Source organism: Lonchura striata, chromosome 3, assembly GCF_046129695.1.
Source record: "Lonchura striata isolate bLonStr1 chromosome 3, bLonStr1.mat, whole genome shotgun sequence".
Classification (NCBI taxonomy): Eukaryota; Metazoa; Chordata; class Aves; order Passeriformes; family Estrildidae; genus Lonchura; species Lonchura striata.
This window is the reverse complement of record NC_134605.1, coordinates 12064546-12090962: the sequence shown is the minus strand read 5'-3', so window position 1 is coordinate 12090962 and position 26417 is coordinate 12064546. Positions and strand designations below refer to the sequence as shown.

Here is a 26417-nt window from a genome sequence, read left to right as displayed (position 1 = left end):
GAAGTCTAAGATTCCATGAATACCCATGATGAATACAACTTCAGGAATCACTTCTGAAATACACTTGAATGACCTTAGCAGGAGATGACACTCCAAATTCCAGGGGAACGTAGAATCTGACAGCGGACATTCCTTCCCTGCCCTGCATTCAGTTCAACATTGCCTGGAGCAAGGGATCAGCCAGGAATCCAGAAATGACACTTTCTGGACACATGCCTCAGCACATGTTCACAGGAATGAGAGTGGCAACTACCTCCGAGAGTAACTGCCTACACCATCCATGGAGAAGTCAGGTCAAATTACAGAGCCTAAGCAGCAAAAACTATTGTCTTAATGCTGCACTGCACATATTATCAGCACCTCCAGTCATCTTCATTCCATCATCTCCTCCTGCTCAGCCCAACAATTTATCCAAGCCAGATGAAGGCATATCTCAATGATTAGGAACAGATCATGACGTAGCTGTCTGCATAAGCCCTTCTGTTGTTTGAATTCTCAGCAGCTGTCTCAGGACCAATGTCTAGCCACTGAATATTTTCTTTCTTCTGCCAGTAAGTGAAACAGATCTGAATTGTCTTCCATTATCAGTGTGCAGCTATGCATAGTAATCAAGTTATTGCTTTGTTTACTGAGAAACACTAAGGAGATTTAAGTTGGGCACATATCTAGAAGTGCCTTCCAAATTCTTTGCTGCACATCTTCAAGTACAGGCACCAAACAAGAACAACCTCCCTGCTTCCACTAATAGTCAAGGATCACATTCACTGCTGATAGCTCCAACAGCAGCTTTCTGTATACTGCTGTCACTTTAACACTCTTCCTCACTTCTCTTTAAGTATTTTGAGATGTTGTTTGCCATAAAATCTGTGGTTTTTGTTTGACAAGTGTATTTCCCAGCATATTAGGAATAAAAAATACACCATGTTAGAAAACAAAAAAAAACACACACATAAAAAATAACCTCACTGCAAATCCAACAAAATATAAAACACTGTGCTTACATGAAAGAATTTACTAATAGGTCCAGGGCCTTTCCTGATCAGCACACACATATAACTAACCTGCAAATAAATCAGCATGAGAAACTCTTCAGAGTTTAGAAATACAGGTATTTGTACAGCAAACCACCTTCCTATACAAGGTAATTTCCAATAAAGTAGCAATTGCAATTTTCCTCCCCCTGCAATCTCCCATACTTAACATCCAGATTCTCAGGCTTCAAGTATTACTTGCTTGGCTTTAAAAGTGATACAAGTTCTTGGAATTCTAGAGACCTCTCAGATCAGGTGAGCAGATGTGTTTAAAGAAGGAACACTTTTTTTCAGCTGTAGCAGGGTTAATCTCACCAGCTCACAGACAGCTAAACCTCAGGCCAGAGCAGGGCTTTCCCTGGATAAGGCTGGGGTTTATTCCTACTAGGCTTCTCCTAAGTTTAGCTATGCACTCTGAACATCACATGACTTATGAGAAAAGTTTGTTCCCCAGCGTGGAAATATCTTGTAATTTCTGAGTTGTTTTGGAATGGCACCATCAAAGGTTTCCACCAACATATTGGTCAATAAGAGCAAAAAACACACATTCATTATGCAGGATAAAAAAAACCCAAAAAACCAACTCTTTGGCCTCTAAGTCTTTTTTTTTTTTTTTTTTTTCTTACATTATAATACAGAGGTTTTTGTGGTAAAGACACTGATCTATGGCTTTAAAGAAAAAACCCAACTGACCACAAGGAGTTCAGATCTTCAGTGTGACAGAAAGCACACACAACAGCAGGTCAATCAGCTCTTTCTGGACCATTTAACTAGCTGTAGCTACAGGTACATATATGGATGTGTGCACACACAGCTGAATACATGCACACACACACCAAACTATGGAACCACAGAAGTGGGACAGAAACCACCACTTTCCTCAGTCAGCTTGAAAGGCAGTGACACTTTGTGTCTCCTGCTCAAAAGGAAAATCATTCACAGAGGATGCTGCTCAACTTTTTACCAATTTTGTGTCTTCTGTTTCAACCTTGCATTCCAGTTACCATTTCTAGTTAGGTTTACAGCCTGACCAAGGTATGATATCCATCCATATCATCACTTCCAGTTTGTCTGGTTTTTTTTGGATAGTCTCCAGTCAAGAGGAACTACTATGGGAAAACACAGCAAAAAATTCTTCATCCTGCTATGCAAAAGAAGCCTCAGCTTACAGCAATTAATGATCATATTGCTTGAAGCAAGCAAAATCTGTAAACTGAAGTCAGCTCTAGAATGAAATCAGATTGAAGAAATAACAGTATCATGGGAATTTGCTGAGAAAATAATAAAAATTTCTGCTCCAATGAGAGGGATTAACAAGCTGAATCATGTAAGAAAGGCCATCCTTCCTCTTCCTCACTCAAGTAGCTCCTGCATTCCTATAAAGTGATAAGCAGAGTCTATTTATGAAGACTATTTATGAAGATTTTATGAAGGTTATGTCATCCACTCCCTGTGAGTCTGGATACAATTCAGCCTTTTATATCACAAAGGAAGCGTGAAAATGATCTATGAAGCAGTGTATTTCCAAAATTATTCTGGATCAATTTCTAGAATTGGCAAAATTCTATTTCAAGTTGTCCTGTAAAATTAACAACTAAGCTTAGCAAACTGGTCAAAGAACACACAAGATTACAAAGTTTTGGTACAATGGACTCCTTTTAAAGAACAAAGCTGTTAACTTGCAAGCTGTCATTCATTTTAATTTCCCTCTTAAAAGAGCAAATAACAAAACCCCAACAAAACAAAAGGTTTCAGAAATACAAATCCATAAAAATTTAAAAACAACATGGTAATATCTTCCGTATCATCTGAGAGACAGTGATTACTCCCACCTGTAAAACTCTGCCTGTTGCAAGACTCCACAGACAGCAACCCCTCAAGCAGTCTCTTCCCTCTGCAGTGACTGGGTATCACAATTGAACTGCATTTTTTTTTCTTCCAGCTGCATGCATTAAGTAGTGCTGAAGAATTTCAGTAACATACATACACCAGCCAAATACTAGAATTTCCTATTAAGATGTCAGAAAAAGAATCTCTGGATATTCCAGCCAATTCCTTCACATTAAAAGATACACACTTGGTATTACATTCATTTCAGTATAACCAGCCAGAGTGAAGTGTTTCCTAATGTCCTGTAAGCCTGACATTAGAACCTATGTGCTTCAGAAAACAACAGCATGGAAAGTACCAGTCAACAAGCTTAGTGTCCCCTGCTATTGTAGTAGTTTGTGGAGCCTGCTGGAACAGGTTTGTAAACAGAAGTTAAAAATCAGGTAGAAGTTCTTACAGTAAGAGCACAACTCCAAATCTGAACAGCTGCCTCTGCTGAATCAAGTTCAAATTTACCCCAGATAATTTAAGAAGCAACAAACTGACATCTGAGGCTTTCCAGAAGGTTGTAATAAAAAGTCTTCAAAAAAAAATTTAAAAAAGAAGTGTCCAAGAAAACCTGCAATACCAGTTGCCCAGGACAGTCACTTGTGGCCATCAGAAGCGTGAGTACGCACTCCTCTGCTGCTGCTGCTGCGATGGGGGCTGTCCCTGCTGCTGCTGGAGACGAACCTGCTGTGAGTATGGATCCTCAAGAGACTTCACAAAAATAGTTGTTTTAGGCCCAGTTTTCCAGACAATACCGTTTGAGTCTATCACAGAGGACTCCACGGTGATGTTGTGGGTGCCAAGGATCACAAAGTTTAGCAGGAACTGAGTGCTGAAGTAGTCGTTGTGCGGTTCCACCCTCTGCTCCATTTCATTGGTCATGTTGTCAAGAGGAATCTGAGAATGCAGATGGAAGGTTAAAACACCATTTTACATAAACTTGCCAAAAGTAAGTTTTCAGCTCTCCACTTGAAGGAAAGAGGAGAAAAAAGGAAAAATCTGTTCCCAGTTCTCCTAAACCAATACATGTGCATACTTGAGACAGCTTGACAAGTTAACAAATCATCTTCCACCTGAGGTTCTACTGTTCCACAAAGTAATGCGAGTCAAACATCACACACTTCCTAGTCCTGTTCTTTTACTAACCATTGACTTTCTCCTATTCTCCCTCAAAAAACCCCAAACAACAAAACAAACCGAAAGCCTGACCACAAAACAGGCCTTTCACCAAGTATCACATTAGCAGAACCTAAACCTCAGGCATGTGACCTTTGATAAAACTGTTGACCTAAGTATAATATGTGTCTCCTCAGATGCTATTTGATTTGGACAGTTTGTCCTCACAATTTTCACAAACAAAATAAAAGAACCTTAAAATGACTATAAAAAATTCTGGAGACTATCTGGTAGAAACTAATCTACTCCTGGTTTGTTTTTTTTTTTTTTCCCTGTGGAGTTTTATATGATCTATAACTAGGCTGAGTTTTCCTCATCTCAGGAAGATTCCTAATGACTTGTTCTGAACATCACAAAGCCTCTTTGTTTGGAAGAAGAGCTGTTAAAAAAAGGTATTAACATACTGCAGACTTAAAAATCCCAGATCCTCTCCACAAGTTATGCTTGGCTCCGGCCAGTGCTTGAATGTCAACTGGCAAGAGTGAAAGGATTACAGAACCACCCCCATTCATCTCATCCTGGAAATTCTGCTACCCAGAAACAAACAAAAGAACAGCAAAACACAGCAAAAAAAGCTTAAGACTCCTCTTGGCTCTATTCTATCCACACCTTATAGTCTTGTCCAGATTTGCTCTGCAGCACTGAAGAGACATTCAGACAGACAGACTGGATTTTACGGAAAAGGCCTGGTTTAGATCCGTGCTGAACCACTCCTTCCACCTTGAGGGCCAGCTGCTGGTTGTTCTGTACTGCTATAGGCTCTGCTGGGTTCCTTGGAGATGGGGATAGAGCAAGCTGGAACACAAGTAAACAGATCAAAATGTAATTGCAAGCCTCCAGAAGAGCAAACAAAATTTCAAGGATGAAACGGGACACCTTTTATAGAAAAAATTCCAATGAGAGGCTGGGTAGGAAAATCAGCAAATGGAAACACACACATTATCAGAGACTCATTACTATATTATTTACTAATCGTTATCAGCAATACCAGATATTATCTTTGTATCAGCTTCATTTACTTCACTTCTTCAAAAGATGTGGAAAAAAAAATCTTCCACAGAACAGCCATAGGTATATTAAGCTGAACAAAGAAGCAAAATGGAGTAAGTATAAATATTAAAAACTTAAGACTTTCACTTTTCCCAGAAAAAGGGAGCACTTAAGTAAAACAAAAAAAACACCCATGACCTTAGTCATATATAGTCATTCTTAGTCAGTGAGCTGATATATAGGACAATTTTCTTCTAAGATAATGAACATTGCTTTTTAAAGGAAAGGGGAAAAAAAACCAAATACAAATCTATAAAAGCTGCCCTCCCAGGACTAGATTTATTTAGCTTTGCAGACTCAGAATCAACAAAAATTCCATGTACATTTTACCTTTAAGGCTTTGCAATCAAAGAACTGAATCCTGCTTGCCTTAAGTGACAGTCTAGTGGCTCTGAACAACAATGCATACATGCTATTCAAGTTACTCCTAACAGATCAACCCAAATGCTACTTGCAGTTATGCATCTTCACTAAAAATCCTTAAGCTCTGTGCCTTCAGTAGAGCTTTTCTCATGAAGTAAAGACTTTCTAAAGAAATTTGAGGCCATATTTGAGCAGTACTTACCTTAATACTTGTAGACTGCAGCTTTTGGAAAAAGTACCTTTGAAATGAAAGGGGCACCTTCAACAAGGCAATGACAGCATTGCACAGACAAGCTGTATGCTGCAAGAAACAAGAGCCAAAACAATTGAGAAAAAATATCATTCACGACACAGGGAAAAGACATGTACTTGAGGTACTAAAACAGCAGGAATTTCCATTTTAAGTCAAAAAATATATTAATACAGTCATAGAATTATAGTCACTAAGATTACAATTACTATATTCAGCCTCTCTGTTTATGTTCTGCCCCTATTGAAGGAGGTATTCTGCTCTGGAAAAAAAACAAGGAGGTCAAGCAAAAGACTAAACACAAACCTTTCCGGTCCCAGTGTTAAGAGTTGACGGAGCAGGATCTGCTTGAAACACTCCTACACACAAACCCTCAAAAAACAACTCCCCTCCAAGCAAAAAGACTGGCATCTATCACAACTTAATGCAGTAATTCTTAAGCCTCTTGTCTAATCTTCCTTTCCCTGCTGCACCATGCCTCTGGCTCAGATGAACACCAGCAGAGCCACTGGAGTCACCAAGTTGCCTTGGTGTGCAGCCAGCAACAACAGAGTTCACAGGGTTTACCTTTGCTGTGGTTTACATGATTTACTCCTCTATTTCATTTGGAATTGGTAAGGACTGTAGGATTTAGAAACCAGGCAAATAGATGCCAACCATGACAAACCACCTTGTTCCCACTAACATGCACTTCAGCTTTAGGATGCTCATGAGCAGCAAGAGCCAAAGGCACCAGCCTTGTAAAGGAGAGCATTATCAGCTCCCTGTTTGCACCAGCACACTCCACACTGTGTTCTCTGATGCCTGCACTGGTAAGAGAAATGCTACACTCACAGAGCACAGTGTTCACCACCAGGGACCAAAGCTAGGCTGCTGTGGAGGGTGGGAGAATTCCTACACAGCAAGAACATGAGCGAGGAGAACATGCTCCAGTGTTTGCTTGAGAGTGTGGTGAGGGGTCAGACACAGACCTGACAGTACTTGTAGCTACCTTATCAACATCTGCTGTGCTCTTAGGATGGAAATTTTAAAAAGATTATTTTTAATCAGACCAGTAAGGTTACAGATGTTTTAGCAAAATGGTTCTTGAAGTATTTTTAAACAAGTGGGTCTTTGTAGAGACCATTTGTGTCAGTAATGTTAATTAACTGAGAATGCTTCCCAGTTTCTTGCCAACCACAGATATATGAAGTTCTGGGCTTTTGGCCCCTTTCACTACACAATATACATTTAAAAGTGTTACTTGCCAAGTAAGACACAGGAGCATACTTCCTGTTGAGGGATTCCACTTCCTCTAGTACACGATTAAATACAGACATCATTCGTCTTTCATATTCACTTTCAACATGAGCTGTTCCATTTGAGCTATATTCCTGGAAACTAGAAAAAAAGAAATTTTTCATTAAGTCTAACTTACTTTCCTCATCATAACCAGGAGGCACACTACCAAACAGATGTGACAAGACATTATAACATGAAATCCATTAAGGAATGTCTTTCAAACTGTTTACTGTTATTTAAATTATTTTTCCACTATAACACTTTACATATTTATTCACCGCTTTTTGTCCCCACCCTCACCAGGTCTAACAGACTCAGCATACTTACTTCTCCTGGCTTTTTTAACCCTGCAGTGTTTGTAACAGTCATGAAAATCTCACAAGACAAAGCAAGAACACCAGTGAGAATTATAATTTAATCTTGAAGTTTATAATTTCCTCCTTTGAATAGAATTCCATCTCATAGACATCCAGCTTCAAACAAATTTGACTAACACACCTTCTAAGCAATGCTTAATTCATAATGAATACCACAGTCACTTAGGATGTTCACTTTTATTAGCAGCTATAAAATCACTGAGAGATTTTATCCACAGTATTCTCTATTTAATCTCAGCCTAGGAGTTTTAAACAGTGATTCATCAGTACTTCAATGCTGTCTTTTAGTGGATTTAAGTTCACTGTTAGAAAAAGAGCCAGAGGTGATGACTTCACATTAAAAATTTGAACTAATTTAGTGCATGTATTTTCACTACTTTGAAGGAAACTAAGGTGCACTTACAGGTATGGGATCTAACACACAACAACACAAATTAAAATAAGTGGCTAAAGGAGAGATTAGAAGTTCAAGTCTATATTTAAGATAACTCCCAGTATAGTGCTCTCAAGAGCAAAATCAGTATGAAATGCAGAACCCAAGAGTCCCCAGTCTGCCAGGTACAGCACAGTAGAACAGATCCTCAAGCCTGCTCAGAATATAATTAGCAATGTCTACTGAGAAACTTTCTGAACATTCCTTGAATTCCTAGGTTTAAAGCTCCAAGGATTTATTAATAAGCAAAACAGGAGTATGCAGTTAACTATCAAACCTACCTTGCAGATTCTGGATCCAAAATCAGAGCTTCTATTGCATGTGAAATCAACAGGCAGCTCTGCTGTTGTCTGATATTAATACTAAGGAGTTAAAAGACTTTCAAAGTTGGCACCTAAAGCAAGAAATGCCGTGTATTTAGTGGAACTTTTCCTTCCTTCTGTGAAGTAATCTTACAGTCACTACTCATTTAGTGAACAGAAAGCAAGAACTGTGAAAACACCAAGTTATAAGCTGCTCCACTTTTTTTCTCATAACTTGTTTATCAAGTAATTCTAAACAATAGTATGGTAATGTTTATTTTCAATTAGGTTTTAAACAATTGGCAGCTGGTTTTTATGTTATTAACTTTCAAAATTATTTTGTGTCAGTCTTCAAAGAAAAGAGGATTCTTATTCTTCATGCTGCGCACATGAGAAGGAAAGTGGACAAACCCTATGATTTTTAAAGGATACAGTTCTACATTCCTCAGAGTTGCTGAGTCTGCATCAAAAGATGATTGATAGAGATCTCCATACCGTGTAGCCAAGTTTCGGAATTCCTCCATTGAGTGTTTCATCTGCAGCAGAGACAACGTTACTAGGCAAAAACAGAAATCAAAGCAAAACAAAACCCCACACATCCAGAAAACCACAACACTGTAATATACAACAATGAAGGAATAAGGTGGCACATTGGAGAAAAATTTATGAAGTTATTGCTTCTTCACTCAGATAATGTTTGCCAAAGTGACAGATGCTTATCCATGCATTAAACAGGTATATTTCCTGCACCAACAAAATCTCCTTGGGTTAAAAACAAAGCAGAAGAAAAAAAACTCCATCAACAACCTCCTCTAACCCCTACTAGTAAAGCAAACTGCTCTTTTAATGACCACCCAATGGTTCTTTCTTGCAGACTACTTGGACTTAGAAGCAAACGTCCTTGGTGTTCTGAATGGAGAGTTGGCAGTTGCTACCTCTCAGCAAAAAGAGTTGCAGAATCACCCCCAGGTATATATATTCTTCCTTAAGTGTACTCAGAGTGTCTGAGGTGTTTCAAAGCAAGGTGTGAAAAGCCTTGCAGCAAGTTTTGAATGTACCAAGTGACTTGCTACATGCATATCCTTGCATATCCTTGGAAGCTGTGTGCATGACTGGAGGAGAAAACACGTGCACATTCAGCTTCAAAACATGGCCTGCTACAGGCAGGTGTTTTCAGAGCTACAGGGGAAAACCAAAGTCCACGATTCAAAAAAAACCCACTTCACAACTACTTTTCATTTCTTTTGTCAAATATGTTTGCTGAGAAGCAAAATTCATACCAGAGTCACAAACATAACTGCACAAGAGTGAAAGGGGAGCACATGCCTGGTTGGAGATGCGGCCACACCTCTGGAGATCATTTCCCGATGTCATAGCAATCGTTGTGGCAATAGCTGGGGGTGGGCTTGTTTTTAGGCTGTTGCAGGTACAAATGAGTTGAGAAAAAGCTTGGAGGAGGTCAATCCTGAGTTTCACAAATCCACACTGAAAGCTCAGAGGATTAAGTGGTGTACTAGCAGCCTGAAACACAGTAATAGGAATGTTGGCAAACTCGGTCAAAAGCAAAAATGATAAAATTACACTGCAGTGTCACTGACAGTCTCATCAGAAAACTGAACCCTCAAGTTCAATTCTAAAAGCTGCTTTTTTAAAATTGCATTTAGCAGGTTTGCTCAATTTCAATCATACTAAATATAAATTACGTAGAAGTTACATAATTACTAAGTCATATTCCAAGCATGTCACCATTGTAACTAATGTGACTTAAGCTGTTAAAATAATATTAGGGCATCTATCCTCTTTTTCCAAGGCCAAGCCATTAGGCTTCAAGTGACATTAGACCAGATAGTCTTTACCATAAGAAAAACTACACTGAATTGGATGGCAAAAAAGAAACACAAGGAGTGAAAAAGTGATTCTCTGCATCAGCCAGAAGAGAAGGAACTGGCTCAAGTTACCACAGCAAGAGGAAGGGGTGATGTTTTTTGGAACTGTGAAATGGATGGGAACATTATGAAGGCACTGAACCTTGCACTTGATGAAGGCAAGAGACACAGTCTAGTGGTAACTAAGAACAGTAAATAACAGAATTCCATGAGGGTAGACAAGCTGCTATTGTTCAGAAAATACAGTTCTATGAAGCTTTGTTCCCTAAGAGCTTATCTGACTTGTAGAAGCATCTGTGACAGCTTAGGACACCCAGGAGGGGGTAAACTGCAGCACTCAAGGTTTGATACTAGTTAAGACAAAAATCCACTACTTATTTTTCTTAAATTGTTGGATTTTGAGAAGAACAAGCCCTCTCCAAAAACAATGCACTGGGACTTAGACACATGTCTATCTTCCCACTGCTTCTTATTCCTTACCAGGTCATTTCTCAAAGCAAAAAGTTATAATCTACCCCAAAACCTTACTAGGAACCATTTCTTTGCTAGCAATAAAACAGCTAAACTGGTTTCTCACAAAGCATCACATCCTCTGAGAACTGGCCCACTACTGACTAAAGTGAGGAAACAGTCCACTGCAACCAGTTTGAACTACTGAACTAGATTTCAACTGAAAAAATAAGACTATTTAATATTTAAACCATTAAGCCTCTCTTATCCTATCACTTTGCTTTTCCTTTTCCAAGGGCACAAAAAAAATCCCTTTTGAACTGGAATTGTTCAGTTTATTTTGCAAGATGGTTTCAGAAAACCTTCAGTGGAAGAGGGCTACACGGCACTGTAATTGCTCTACAGAGACTACATGCTTTTAAAGAGTAAAGTACTCATATCAGAAAATCCAGACATTTTTATAGCACAAATTGGACTTGAATCTTGTAAATGGAAATACAAGCTTGTCTCATTAATACTGCAATTTACCTTATCTGCCATGGGCAGTAAGGGAGTTACAATTCTTTCTGAAAGCGACAGAAGTATTTCTTTGGCTCAGACAAGTTCTTCAAACACCACCACTTGCTCTCAACATATTTGGAACTGGTGCTACTTAACCAGCTGCTTTGTTCAAGTTTTCTATCTTCTTTAGATTACCAGCAATGAAAAATAAACCCAATGTTTCCAATGAGACACAGGATCTGTGCTAGAAAGAGCAGGACCCATGCAAAACCTTTGCTAACTCTACAGCCAAGCAACACAGCAAGACAGATGGGGACTGTGGTCAGCATGCTCCCTGACAAGTCCCTGTTCTCCCACAGGGAGAACCTCTTATCCATAAAGCAGAGGGACTTCCTTCCCTCAAGGGCACTAACTCCAATGAAAGAACACTGCAGTGCAAGACAGAGTTTTATGTTTATAGAGGAGGAATTGAGAAATTTTCCAACAAGGCGCTGTCTGAACGTTTCATCATTGCTAAACTGGGCTGGCTGAACATCTGCAAGAGATTTACTGACACTGTGTTTTCCAGCTACAGACTGGAGCAGCTACACAAGACTCGTCACATGCACCACTGGTCTCTGGTACCAGCAGTGCTGAATCACGCTCTGCACTGAAACAGCAGCAGCAAGAAAGCTCAAGTCAGAGGAAAGAGAGCAAAAGCCTTCAGCAGCAAGGCTGCAGCATGTCATATGCATTTTATGGCACTTTGTATCCCTTGGAGAGGCTGAGTTCTATAGACAAGCAGTGAGTGGCTCCTTTTAGAGCTGATACACTCAAGCACGGCTGGGAAATTGTCCAGAGTGATGCAGCAAGTCAGCAACAACCAGCAGTAAAAACCCAACTTCCTCCCCTCTAACCTACAAAACCTGTACTCACTCCTCTGGACCACAACCATCCATAAGGAGGGCACTGTGCCCAGAAAAGCACTATGTGCAACAGGAACTGAAGACAAAAGAAGAGATGAAGACAGGAATCCTTCAACAGAAAAAAAGCCCCAACCTCCATGGAAGGGGTAATTAAATTACTGGATCACAGTATGATCTATTTAAGTATGTTATTTTCCTGCCTGTATTAAATATTAACATCTAATTAGATGAGGTCCCCCTCTCAATGTCCTCTTGATGTTAGAGAAATCTGGAAGTGTTGAATTAGAAGCCTGATTCACTCAGCCAACAGTTAAAGAAACACTTCAGGAATGATGGGTCTTTGCATAAAAGCAGGTACCAGTTGGATTTATGAAACTGAATTGTCTTTCCTCTTCTTACTAGATTGCTTTTAGGATTCCATGAGATCAAGGAGATCATATTGTCAAATGGAAGGCAACTCAGCAAGAGGGAGGATGACAATTGAATCCTTCTCTATATTTCAAGAAGAGAGCAGCCAATTTAGGTCAATTCCCAGGCTTGATTACAACAGCTTTTATTCACCCAAAGCAAGGAGCGGAAAACTATAAGTATTGTAACTTTAATTAAACAAGATCTGTCATATTTCATTTGATCTGATCAAGGCAGGAAATGAGGGATGGAGGGAGAAGGAAAAACAAAAAGAGCAATCTAGCTAATCACACTTGGCCAAGTTACAGGATCTTTTCTCTCAAGATGCAGTGTGTTACAACTGAGATGCCTGCAGAGGAGAACCAAACAGAGTCTGGCAGAGGCTAGAGATATCTAAGAACTTTTCAGAGAGTTAAGAACAGAACCCAAAGAGCTGTGCTGCAGAAACATCACCACTGGAGACGTGTGCTGACCGTCAGCGACGCGATTCCTTTGTGGTAGGACTTCAGGGCTTCGGCGACGCAGGAGAGCGCGGAGCTGTAGTTGTCCTCCTGCAGGCCTGTCAGGCACTGCTCTGCATGGGAGAACTCCTTCAGGCTGTTCAGCCAGAAGTAGAAGTGCTCTGAAGCCACTTGGGTCAGCAGGCTCTGGTACAGTTCTCTGGCCATGTCATGGTTGCCCTGTAATGACAAGAAGGTTTCAGAAAGGGGATGTGAAAGAAGGCTGGGGATCTCTACAAAACTTACACAAATAAGAATGCAGGAACATCTCCAGAGCTACTCCCAGCTTAAAAACAGAAGTAGTGAAACTTTTTCCTATTTTCTGATGTGGCAATGCTAATAATAAATAAAAGCACAAGTGCTTACTTTATAGAAATACCAGCCCATAAAAAAGTATAGTATTTATTTACACAAGATAAATCAATAGGATGAGAAAAAAAAAAATGGAAATTTACCTCAGCATCTCATACTAGGGTTTCTGTGTAATTCTAACCCAACTGTGAATTTACTTAAGGGAAAAGGGGAACAGTGTATTTTTCTTCCTTTCTTCACACTGAAGAAAGAGAACCATACATCAAGATGACCTTCACATTCTGAAGAGCAGTCAGACAATACAGATTAGGTATGTGCTCAAGAAAGTGCCAGGATATCACTTACTTCCTTCTCAAATACTTCAAAAGGACAAGTGAAAAACCCATTTTGTTGGGATGAATGTCCCAAATTACATATATCGGAGTCTGCATTCCAGGGAATTATGAGGGAAAGTTTTTTTTTTTTTTTCTCCAATTCACTTCTTTCCCCCAAGTCCTACGATTTTCCTTATTCCCTTATCCCATTCAAAGAAGGCCCTGGCATTCCTTCAAATACAGCAAACCATTCTTCTCCAAGTATTTTCACTTACCATCCTGGAAGCCTGCCTGGCTATTCTGTAGGCTGTCCATCCATTGGAGGCATTCTCAAGCTGCTGCTTGATAACAGTTTTGATTTCTGTGGACAAAGCTTTCTGACTGGAAACAAAGATCACTGTGGCAAGAGAAACCTAGTAGAGAGTGGATGAATGAGAAAGAAAGTTATATTTCAGTAACTAAAGAAAAGGAAAAAAAAAGCCATTTCTGTTTTATTTTGGGCTCAAAACTACATAGAAGATTACATATATATAGATATATTTTAACTGCAAAACTTCTCAGTCATATATATTTTAAACAGTTACATCAATCCAGGTATTTCTTGTAGATACAAGTAACTTTCATTCAAAGAATCTCAACTCTGCCTTTTAGCTGAAATATTTAAAATACTCCAAGTAAATTAGTAGAAAGCTTGTAATTTCTTTTTAAAAATTCAAATTATTTTCGAAGTAGATGAGATGAAAGCATTTATCTCTCTTGCAGTATATTAAGTCATTTGCCACAGAGCACCCTATATAAATGGAGCTAGCTGCCATTTGGCCTTTAAACACTACTTTAGAAATACCCCAATAATTTCAATAGCCAGTTTGCCTAAGCAGTGCCATCTGCTGGAAAATCTAATGGAATACACTGCATACTACAGCTTCAAGGAGTCAGAAGTTAAAACAAAATTGAAAATAGTAGCTACAGACTGGCACATCAACCTGGACACATAACAAATGTCTTAGCTGCCTTTTAAAATCCAATTGTTTATACAGACTTTATCCATCAAGGGAGGTCTTACCAAGAGTTCCTGCTTTTTATCTGTAGCAGATTGTCCAATTAATTTATAGAGGTCCATTAGGTCTCCTAGCATCCCATCTGCCAGGACAGGCAGCTGCATGGCAATGGCTGCCAGGCAGTGGCACATGAGGATCCTGGCATTGTCCTGGGCACTGTGCAGCTGTGCCAGCAGGGATTCCACCACGGACTGGCTCAGGTGAGGGCGGCACTTCACCAGCTTCACCATGCAGGTCAGCGTGATCTGCAACTCACACAGTCCACAGGTACCATCAACACAATGTCCTCAAACCCAAAAAAGCCAGGCACAATTACTTAGCTGCAATCAGGACTGCAGAAACACACAGCTGGTATTTTCAGAACTATGTACTCTACAGAAGTTGAGATTTCTCCAAGAGCCCAAGTTTTTGTCCCTGAGCTACCAGCACTAAAACACATCACAAATTCAAGAAACATTAATAGTCTTTCACACCACCAGCCTTAAGGTAAATAACTAGAAAATTTACTGATGGTTTCTAAAGTAGAAAAGTAAGAATAATTATTTATAAAAATGTTGTGATAATGTACATTGTATCTCCATCTCCAAAAAGCAAGTTGTCTCCAGGGTTCTCATTGTCCTCCAGGGACACCTCCATCCAATGTTCATGTTTTATTAGAGCTGTTCCTCTAAGAGGAATGCTCCCTGCCACCTGCAGCAATCCTCTTACCCTAGAGCTGAGAGGAGTTGTACTATAGCTATGCTCACTTTCTCTACTGCTCTGAACTGTGATTAAGGACAAACCAGAAAAATACTCTTTTCCCTCCAGCCTGTAATGCTTCCACCAGAAAGGATCTGGTGTACACCAGCCTCTGTTATACAAGCTGTTATTATAACTTACATCTGTGAAGGGGAAGACAACAGTAAAGTCACCTTTAAGGTTGCCTGAGCTCCTGGGCTGTCATCTTGACTACAGAGAACAAGAAGAGCCTCTAAGCCAAAAACTGCATCTTGCTCCAAAGGCAGAAGATCTACAAAAAGAGAAAGTTAGTTTATTCTCTGTTCTGTTCTCTGACCATAGTTGGTGTAATGCTTGCACTGCTGCTGCAGTCTTGTCAATTAAGAATCTTCCCAACACTTCTGCTTTGCCTTACTTTGATGAGAAACAATTCTGCCATTCCACCTTTCGGGTAACTATTCAGCTGCCCCTCTGACACTTGAAAAGCATGCATAAATCTTGGGACTAAGACTTCTAAATGCCCTATTATTATTTTGCAACAGGCTCTGTACAAAGGGCTTTCAAAGGTTGACCAACAATTAACTAGTCTTACAGCAAAGGTAAAACAAGTATTCATCTAGCATGAGTTCTATTGTGGACAGTAATTTTCTCTAAAAGAGACAAAGATGGAACCTTCTCAAACATTCCTAAGACCATACAGAGTATTCCCTACTAGACTGCAGTCCCCATTCTCCCCAGCCAGCATGAGGGATCAGACAGGTTTACAGCCAGGTTCACGGACAGGACGAGCTAATCCATGGTAAGTGCATAAGCCTGACTGTAAACAGAGCCAGTTCACTGCCCTTGCTTTCCCTTACCTTTTTCCTGGCAAGAAGCTGAAATATTGGTCAGAATCCTCACTCCGTGAGCTGCAATGCCACGGTTATTATGGTAACAGCACTCCTGTGCTAGTTTTACCAAATCAAATGACCTTGCAGTTGTAGCTGCTGCTCCTAAAAAAAAGCAAGGCAAATAGAACATAAAACTGTACAGTCTATAAATATGCCACAGATCTTTAAGTACATTTCTGCAAAATCATGATAGTGATTTAGGGTTTTTTCTTATATTTAAAAAATAGGATGAAAATATTTTTCTCTCGTCAGACAAACCCAGAGACTCTCACATTCTTGAGCACAACACAAGTCAGACACATGAGAAAGAACATTTGGACCTAAAGGTTGATGTTTCAGGACTCAGAGAAATATTGCCTTAAGAAATATTATGTCTGGTTAAAAAAAGCTGGTGAGTCTATTAATTATTAAGTCATGCCAGAATGACTGAAGAGGATGTACTTTTTTTTTTCCATTTCTGCAGCTCATGTATTTGAGCTTATAACACTCATTTGGGCAGTCTGGCTTTCAAGAAGAAAAAAGAAAATAGTGTGATCATAATATTGAGAACAAGATACCTTGAATCACCTTTAAATGTCTACTCTTTTCCTACAATTTCTCCAGACTACTGTCACAAAGCAGATAGGTGCATCTGGTACTGCTGTGGGTCAAAAGCCGACATGGGTGGCAGAGTAACATGCCAGTCCACTCTTACACCATGAAGCCTCCCCACCACTCAAAAATTATGCAAATCCATGGTTTTAAGCAGAATGCAGGTCAGCCATTTGAGAGGCAACATGCTCCTTCACGAAATGAAGAAAACTTGAAGACCCAAAGGCAAAACCCCTTTTCAGATACCAAAGTACCCACAGAACAAAACCATCATTATTCATGACTTCACAGTGTCCCATTTTAAGTTTACATATGATGAACACAGTCTGACTCTCAGTGTTGTCATGTTCAAAAACAGTTTTAGAAAATGCTACAAAGTGTTTAGATGAAATAGACCAGCAGCAGAAAACCAAGTTATTAAAATGCCAAAGATGACCATCTAATCCAGTTTTCTTACCTGGAGCACTGCTGAAGTACTGTTTAATGGCAATGGTCCCTGATAACGTGGAAAGAACAGATAACATGCCCATTTTCAAGCTGTCATAAGGAGTGTTAAGAGCAGATTCACAGAGTGCCTAAAAATCAGCAGGAAAAAACACAGAGGTAACAAGTAGCACGAGCTATCTGTATGAAGAATTTAGTTGCACTTCTCTGAGAAGTTTTAAGAATAAATATTTTCCCACAGAAAATACTGTACTAAAATCAAAAGCCAAATCCTCAATCATCTGGTTTAGAGACTGAACATGTGGCTTGCAGAAAAGTGACAGTGGGTCCTATATGCTAAGAAACATCAATTATAAGTCATTCATTAATTAAAAATCAATGGCAAACATATTATCTGGTCTCATTGATCCAACACTATAAAACATTTTAAGACAGTTTCAGGCATACTGATTATTTTGCATTGTAACAATCTGCAAGGTTCTATATGAATATAAATCTCTGAAGAGCAAGGTTTCAAGTGTCATTTCCTTTAGCAGCACTGGTGTCCAACAGGAGTTTAAGGTTCTTGATACATAAATTAAAGTGTGTTTTATGTTTTAACTCATTTGTAGTAGAAATCATGTCTTACTTTTGTGCGTTTTGCCAGATCTTATCACAGGCCTTATCACATTTAGGTTTGAATAACTCTTAAAATGCACATTGTTCTCAATTCCTTATGCCAACATTGCCCACAATTTAGTCACTCACTGGTTTTGGATGCCTTTTTAGTCAACAGGAGGGACAGTAATATGAGACATAAATAGAAAATATAAGTATATTCTGCTTTAGAGTGTGCCAAAACTGAGTGACAAAGAGCCAGTAATGCAATAAAGAAAAACAATACAATTAGATCCACAGAACATAAAAAAACCCCACAGTGTTCTTAAAAGGAATATGTATTGTGGAATAGTTAAATTCTAAACATATCTGTGATTTGTACCAGTTCATATTTTGCTAATCCACTGAATAGAATGGCATCAACAGACAGAGGAAGATCTAATGATTGGGGTAGAAATCTGCCTCTCAAGACACTGATGCTTTACTCCAGTGCTACCAGATCAGCTCTCAGGGTGTATCTGAAACAGCAATTGTGAAAGCTGCCAGGAGCACTGAGGAATTAGCAGGATGGACTGCTCTAGGCAGCAACAGCTTCTGAAGTTGATGTCTAGAAATCAGTGAAGCCTCCACAGTGCAAAAACCAAACTTCCCAACTGACCTACACAAGACAGAACTAAAATGCTTAGCATTTTAATGTTTATTGGTAAAAAGGTACAAGAGGCAGGCCTTGCCATGGGAAAAGGAGGGTTTCTTCCAGTCTCTGTTGTGTAACATAGTATTTTGTTTATATTACCTCCCAATTATTGGGAGAACAACTTCCCAACTCAAAATGTCAACTTGCTATTTCAGGAGTCAGAAAAACTCTGATTATTTCTGCATGCCATTCAGCAAGGAGTAGCAAGCTTCAGACAAGTAGTTTTGTTTTCACCTAGTCACTGGTTAAGTTCTGACATCAGTGGAACTTTCCCCTATGCATTTCAACTACCAGGACACCCACTTTACTGCAAAACACTACATGACAATGAAAGCTACATTATAAATGTCTCTCATTTGTACTGAGATAACTACTAATGAAATGTGGGATGGAGTAGCATTTTCTTCTCAAAAAATCCATAAATCCATAATTCCTTAAAATTCTTGAAAGGAAATAAATTTATGGAGTTAATCCATTATGAAGAATAAAGCAGTTCACTAAAGCAAAAACCTCTGCACACTCCAAACCATCATCTGCATGACCTGGGGACAAAGCAGAACCTGCTTTATTTCTCACACAATTGTTAACAAACACCTGCACAGTTTTTCCTCCCAGCTGCCTTAATGCTCCAACAGGACATAATCCAAGTAGCTTCCAAGAGTAACAAAAGCAAGGGAAAAAAGACCCAGGAAAAAAGAGCTGTAATCCTCTGCCATTAAGTTCTTGAAATATTTACTTTCCCATTAATCTAAACTGAAGTTATTTTCCATAGTCATTTCTACAAGAAAAACAGGAAGGAAAAAAAAATTCATATGCAACTGTGATTGAAAGAAGGCAGCAGTAGTATCTACAATATAACACAAGTTTCCCCAAATAGCACAGGTGCACTTTAAACACCTTCTCATTGACACAACAGAAGTCACAAGGCTACTATTGCAAAAACCCCATTAATTCTAAGAAATGCAATCAAAATTCCATTTGTCTTTTCAAGTACCCCTTGCTGGATGACATGTTTTGACAAATCCCAAAGGCTCCATTTTGCACTAGAACATTGGTGTGTACTCATTGTGGTAAGATCAGTGTTAAACATTCAGCTCTCATATCTGTTACCTGAAATGGGTTTGTCAGATGGAAAAGTTACTTCCTCACAGTACAAAAGCCTCCTACATGGTATATGCCTTCCCTCAGTAATAATGCTTCAACTTTAATCCCTAAATGTCAGCTTATCCAACTAAAGATTCTATGAGCTGCTCATTAATGCTTGGCTAGTCTGCTGGCATAGTAACATAACTTAAGAGTATAGAGATGCATGCTATTCCTTTCTTTACCTCCCAAATTGTTCCTCTGGAAAGAATTCTACAACTCCTTAGTAAGTTTCATAATAAACTTTAGCTTAAAAAAAAACATATAGACCTGAATATTTTCTCTGCTCCATGTATGTGGTGTCTTGTTGGCCAACAACTTCAAATCCTGGATCGCAAGTCTCTTCACAGCCTTCCTGGGGTCACTTTTCAAGTACTGCAACAAAAGTTGAATCTGCAAGAAAATAAATTCAGTGCTTAAGAGTGATGCTACTAGAAGGAATTATTTTCAAAAGCACTCAGGAAGAAATGTTGAGCACACTGAGACAAAACTAACTTGAAAAAGTAAGAACACGCCAGCCATGGTTTTTAGTCTTCATCCCTACCCTGGCTACCATCAGTTTTATGCAGTATTAGTTGCTGTGCTGCAGAAATATAGCCTAAATCTCCATGTTTGCTGCCATAAAAAAAAATATAAAAGCAGCACATTAAGTGTTCTAATGTTGCTTCAGTAGACTTAGGTTCAGTACCATCAGAAGTATCATCTGAAATACAGAAATGATCCACAGCAGAGTTTCAGACAGATCAATGCCATTACCTAACAACCACAGACACCAGCCTTGCACAGCTGTACAGGGCTGAAAGAAAGCAAATAGATTTTTGTGACTCCTTTACAAAGAAAGATTAGCTGGATGAGTCTCAAGTGTCACTGTGTTCAGAGCTGCTCTATAAATCACATCCACAAAGCTCATTATCAGAGCATAAAAAGCACTGTATTTTTCCATCACTGCTTTTCCATTACTTGGTTTATAGTCCTGAATTTAAGGAAGCAATTGAAATTCCTCAAAACTCTCCAAGAAATACACTTTAAATGCATTAAATATTCATGTGCTTGCATGAAAGAAAGGCAAAAGGGACACCCACAACCCACAACAATATACAGAAGTGCTAAGTAAAGCCTGGTTTCCACAGGCAAGTTGAAGCTCTTTCAGAAAAAGTCAGGGTGTTTATTTTCCTGCATGCTGATCTATCCATGTTGATTTGAATCCCATTGTTGATTTGAATCCTTGATTTAGAAAAAGACCTGTTATGAACTGTAAAAAAGGTGTAGTGTGTTTGATACAGTCACCTGAAAATGGAACCAGAAAAGGTTAATATATGACAGCAGCAGCAGTTTTCAGGGTATTCTTCTTCGACAGCACACAGGAGCAAGCAACCCAGCACAGCCATCACTGTTTATTTTGATCAGCAGGCAGGATCTGAGTGCTTTTAAAATGTACTCTGTACTTCAAGAGGAAGACATGCCTTAGGAAGAGTTACCTGCTTGGGAATGTCAACCAGAGAAGAAGCAGCAAGCAGAGTAAAGGTGTGCAGGGTGACAATGACCATCTTGGTGGAGGGGTAGGATGTCACCAGCTGCTGCAGCAGCTGCCGGGAGCTGGAGGCCAGGCTGGCATCGTGGTGCATGTGCTGCAGAATAGGGATCAACTTCAGCTTCAAGTCCACAGGTGTGGCCAAACCTCAATAAGGAGAGAAACACAGCCAGAGTTAGTCCTTGGGCTGGCTTTTTTTTGGCAGCTCTGAGGCACAGAGTACATCTGGCTTGCTACCACTGCTGAAAGGAGATTGTGCAAACACCTGCAGTGGCTTCAAATAACTCATGTTCTAGCTAGGTGTGAAATGACAGCACTATCAAGCACTTCCATGGTTGTTTGGGAAAGCTGCTTCTTGCTTCACTGCAGGTAACACGCAAATTAACTAATCTGAAACAACCTATGAGAGTCTATGCAAATTTATCCATCACACTACAGATGGGCTTTTATTCTGTACCAAACAGGTGCTTTGAAAACTTAAATTTTAGGAGGATTTAAGATAACCAGACAGACTATTGGTCAGCTAATTTAAAAACTGGAATAATCTAAGGGCAACAGCATTCTGTAAATATAATAAATATAATCTAATATGTAAATATGAATAATGAAGAATTTTCAGAGAAATTAAAGTTTTTCCTCTTTATCATTCAACATACACACGTACCTTGAATCATCTCGCTGATTTTATTACATATTCCAACAGCAAAATCCCTGCAGAGAAAAGAAAGTACCAGGTGAAATGAAAAACAAAAAATTAAGTAATTAAAAACTGAAAAAAAAAAAATTGACTGAACTACCAAACACAATTAAAAGTTACACAAAAGAGTACCTGCCAAAACCTAAGTCTTTTCAGAACCCCTGCACACAGGCATGACCAAATGAGAAAATGAAGGCATTCAAAAACTAATAAGCAGCACTACATTTTGCTAATGTAATTTCTGTAAAATAATTCTATGAGATTGAGAATTAGAATAGCAGATTTAATCATGATTGAGAGCTTTCCATTTTAGGGAAAAAAAAATCTGCTGAACTTGCATTCAGATTTCCTTACATCATTATTGCACATAATTGTTTTCTATAAAGGACAGCACAACAGAAAATAGTAAGGTTTGTGAATGCCAGTGTTAATGGAGCTTCCATTCTCTGTAATGTGAAAAAGTAAAAAAAAAAACAGTTCTTACTTAGACTGTGCAGAAAAGTTGGCAGCAGCAAATATTGCAGCTTCAACTTCCACATTATCATGGGAATCCAAACTCTGGCGAATACTGTGATGTGCATTCTTCCTTTCTGGAATGATAGTTGCCATGCTGCCCAACATCCTACAGAAATAAATCACAGCAGAATCAGGAAGAACAGTGATCGTGAAGAAATAATGAAACCAAATAAAATGTAAAAAATACTGGTTAAAAGTCTATGTTTATATAAATATGTGCTCTTTCATGACTATTACAGAAACAAGCAATTACTAAAATTAAGCATCTAATTAAATGTAACAGATTTTGTTGTGTGGGTTGTGTCAGCGGTTTGATACAATTTAATTACATTTTGATACCTTTTAGCTTGAAATTGGCACAGTGAAAAACCTAACAAAAATTCTTTTAAAATTAAGAGCATATAGCATGATTTATTTCCAACATCTTTCACTGATGTAAGATAAGGTAATTAATGAAAAAAGTGCAACACTTTTTGTATAACTGCTAAAAAAGCAGCAAATCAACCTATACTTTGCTAAAAATATTTCAAAGAGAGCTTACAGGCATATTTAGCACAATCCAATTAAAAGAATAATAAATGTAGGATTTATATTGATGGTAATTTTAGCTAGAGTTCTGTGCAAATATTTACAGTTATCTAGCAATAAAATTCCACAGACAAAGTTTTGTTTAAGCAGCTCCTTCTTTCAACATGCTCTTCCTTATTGACACTATTCAAGGAGGCCCAAAAAATAAATCAACAAAAGATTTTAAACTGAAACTGCTGAACCGACAGCTACTTTAACATTTTATTTGATGCATCCTGTGAATTCAGTAATTAAAGTACTTATGCAAACTGAGAGGATTCCTGGGACTTGTAGCAGCCTGTGAAGATAACCCTCAATGCCAGTCAACAACTGCAATCTTATATTAGAGCACTGAAGAGGAACTACAAAAAACCATGCAGACATATTGTATTTACAGATTTCTGAGACACCAGGGCATGAAAGCATAACCTCAAATGAAATACTGAAAGAAAAAAGAAATGGACACTTGACCTCATCAATCAAAGCTCTGTTAATGATTCCCCATCTCCCAGCAGTAACAGTTCCAGATGGAGGCACAAAAAGAATATAAAGAAAGAAAGTGCTCTCTTCACATTTGAATTCACCTGCACAGGGGCTGGAAAATGCAGTTAAAAGGATCATGTTGGATAGTATTAGAGACACAGTCACCAAACCAGCAGGACAGTGACATGAAAGACAGATTAATTTTGTTTTCCCATTTGATTCCCAGAAGTTCAAAGCAATCAGTAATATAACAGCATTTCCTTAGAAGTTATTGATCAGAGATCATCTAGCAGTTCTAGCTAGGACAAGGCAGAATGAATAGCATAGTGCAAGCATAACAAGGTTCATGTAAGTTTTGGTTGCAAGTTAACAAAAACTATTTTGACACAAAAGGAAGCACTTTCACTTGGTCTAAAAGTATCCTAGCAAGATGAGATATATCACATATAGCTCCTGTCTGGGTTATGCATACAACAGATTCAGTTTTCTTCTCTGGTGTACATAAAATTTCAACACTGCAAATTATGTTTTGCCTGGGACCATCCACAAAATTCTTACCATCATAAATGGTTAATAACCTTGTTCTACTTATTCACAAAATTCTTACCATCACAAGTGGTTACTACCTTGTCCTTGTTATTACCAATCCTTATCATTCATGCCTTTGAAAGACAGATGTTTCTGCTTTTAACTCTATGAGCAATGTATAAAAAGCCTCCTTTATTTAACTCACAAAATCACAGAACGGCCTGGGTTGGAAGGGACCTTAAAGACCATCTAGTTCCAAACTCCTTGACATAGGCAGGGACATCTTCCACTTGACCAGGTTGCTGAAAGCCCCATCCAACCTGGCTTTGAACAGTTTCATGGATGAAGCATCCATGAATGCCTCCAACTTCTCTGGGCAACCTGTTCCAGTGCCTCACCACACTCAAAATAAAGAATTTTTTCTCAGTATCTTATCTAAACCTACTTTCTTTCAGTTTGAAGCCATTTTTCCCCTTGTCCTATCACTAAAGGCTCTCCATCGTTCTTGTAGGCTCCCTTCAGGTACTGGAAGGCCACAATTAGGTCACCCCAAAGTCTTCTCTTCTCCAGGCTGAACAATCCCAATTCTCTCAGCATTTCCTCACAAGAGAGGTGCTCCATCCCTTTAACCACCTCGGTTGCCTCCTCTGGACTCCCTCCAACAGGTTCATGTCCTTCCTGTGCTGGAGGCCCCAGAGCTGGACACAGAACTGCAGGAGGGGTCTCAGCAGAGGGGAGCAGAGAGGCAGAATCCCCTTCCTTGGCCTTTGGCTGCCCAGGCTCTTTCTGATGTAGCCCAAAACACATTTGGCTGTCTGGGCTGCCAGTGAACATTGCTGGGTCATGTCCAGCTTTTCATCCACTAGCACCCCTAAGTCCTTCTAGGCAGGGCTGCTCTTGGTCTGTTCATCCCCAGTCTGGACTGACACCAGGGATTGCCGTGGCCCAGATGCAATGCCTTGCATTTGGTCTTGTTATTCCAGACAGGCACATTGATAGACCTACAGGTTTGAAGTAAATCAGAATCATTCACCAGATTTGAAGTAAGTCAGATCACTCATGCCATACATACCGCAGTGTGATAGCCCGAGCAACCGGATCATTGCTATGGATTACTGAGAAAACTCTCTTGACAAATTCATCCACATTTAGGATCTTCTCTAAGTGCTTCTCACTCTGCTGAGTAACTTTCAGCACACACAGCCTCAGGAAGTTGTTCCTGTTAGAAAACACATACGTTTCCTTGTCAGGCTATTTTGAAACAAAAATTCAAGTACTTTAAATACTAAAATTATTTAACTACAACTTTTGGAGCAAATTAAAACAAGGAGATATCAATGCTTTAGAAACATTTGCGTAGACTGATAGAGTAAAACAGATACTATTAACATACTATTGCTTTATTTTCTAGTTCAGGTAGTGTCAAATTAAAGCCCAGTTCCAGGGCAATGAACTTGCTGACACCAGTGAGGAGGGGTGTAAGGATGCCTGTTTTGTGCACACACAGGGATCCAGATCTGCTGGAAAAACACATTCAAGACTAAGACAGAGAAGTCTTAATTACCACTGTCAAGTGCTGAGCAAATTTATTTTCCTTCCTGAAGGCAAGAGTGAAGATTCCGCAGCATCAGAATACACCTTTGTAAGCTTTTAAGAAGGAGTTTTGATTACATTATGTACATCACTCAGACACCAGGCACTTGGAAAAGCTATACTTTGTGAGCTTTGTTAGATTAAAATTGGCACATGTGATCATCCATCCATTTATGAGTTATGATTTGAATGTGCTTATGGAGCAAAACTTACACCAGTGAACTTAACCCAGTCAGAGAGAGAATCCTCAAATCAGGACAGATGGAAAGGAACTGTGTCATCACTCACAGCCACTCAAGCCCACTAAAGAAGGGGAAAACAAGTTCCAATCAAGCACAGCCGCAACAGACCGGGTACCAGAACGGTGCTGGCAGGCAAGCAGGCCATGCCAGATCCCAGCGCAGCCACACTCCAAGGCACAGTGCGTTCCCACGGAGCAGGCTCGAGCGGGCAGTACTCACCCCACTCTGAAAACATCGGCTAGCTTCAGGAACGCCGAGTTGATGAGGATGGGGAACGGGTATTTCTGGAAGAGCCTCGGAAAACGAACGACGGCTTCGCACTGCTCCCCGAGCTTGCCGGACCTGAGGCCTAGAGGAGACAGCAGGAATCACCGCACAGCCCCGGCTCCTTCCTCCGCCCCCGCCCTGCACAAAGCGCTGCCAAGCGGAGCCCCCGCCCCAGCCCCGCTGCCCGGGGCGGCGACAACGCCGAGCCCGCGCGGGCCCACCCTTGTCCAGCTCCATGAGGGCGGAGTTGGCGTCCAGCTCCTGCTCGCCATAGCCCGCGTCGGCCAGGAAGGACTTGGCGCTGGCCGCCATGGCTGCCGCTCGCCGCCGGTCCGCGCACGCGCAGCCGCGCGCCCGGCCCCGCCCGCCCGGCGCGGCCGCGGGAGCCGGCGGCGGGCGCGGCCCGCCCACCCCCGTGCTGCCCAATCAGAGGAGGCGGGCG

The 26417-nt window shown here is 39.9% G+C and overlaps 1 protein-coding gene across 4 annotated transcripts; it reads right to left on the bottom strand.

Annotated features, from left to right (window-relative positions):
- Positions 1-2668: 2668 nt before the first annotated feature.
- Positions 2669-26304, bottom strand: INTS7 (integrator complex subunit 7). Of its 4 annotated transcripts, none has more exons than XM_021547539.3 (20): positions 26197-26304; positions 25928-26057; positions 24946-25092; positions 22264-22401; positions 21747-21793; positions 21030-21229; positions 19822-19944; positions 17131-17248; positions 16050-16184; positions 15387-15484; positions 14481-14720; positions 13693-13830; positions 12765-12971; positions 9468-9662; positions 8574-8677; positions 8121-8189; positions 6996-7128; positions 5701-5799; positions 4695-4880; positions 2669-3806 (listed from the first exon to the last, which is right to left on the bottom strand). In XM_021547539.3, the coding sequence occupies exons 1-20, from the start codon at positions 26285-26287 to the stop codon at positions 3519-3521; spliced, it is 2886 nt and encodes a 961-aa protein (XP_021403214.1). In that variant the 5' UTR covers positions 26288-26304; the 3' UTR covers positions 2669-3518. The 4 variants fall into 4 exon arrangements, 3 of the variants coding, with proteins under 3 accessions (XP_021403214.1, XP_021403215.1, XP_021403216.1); XM_021547540.3 differs by lacking the exon at positions 26197-26304 and adding an exon at positions 25680-25769 and having other exon boundaries at positions 25928-26030; XM_021547541.3 differs by lacking the exons at positions 25928-26057; positions 26197-26304 and adding an exon at positions 25680-25898.
- Positions 26305-26417: the final 113 nt, after the last annotated feature.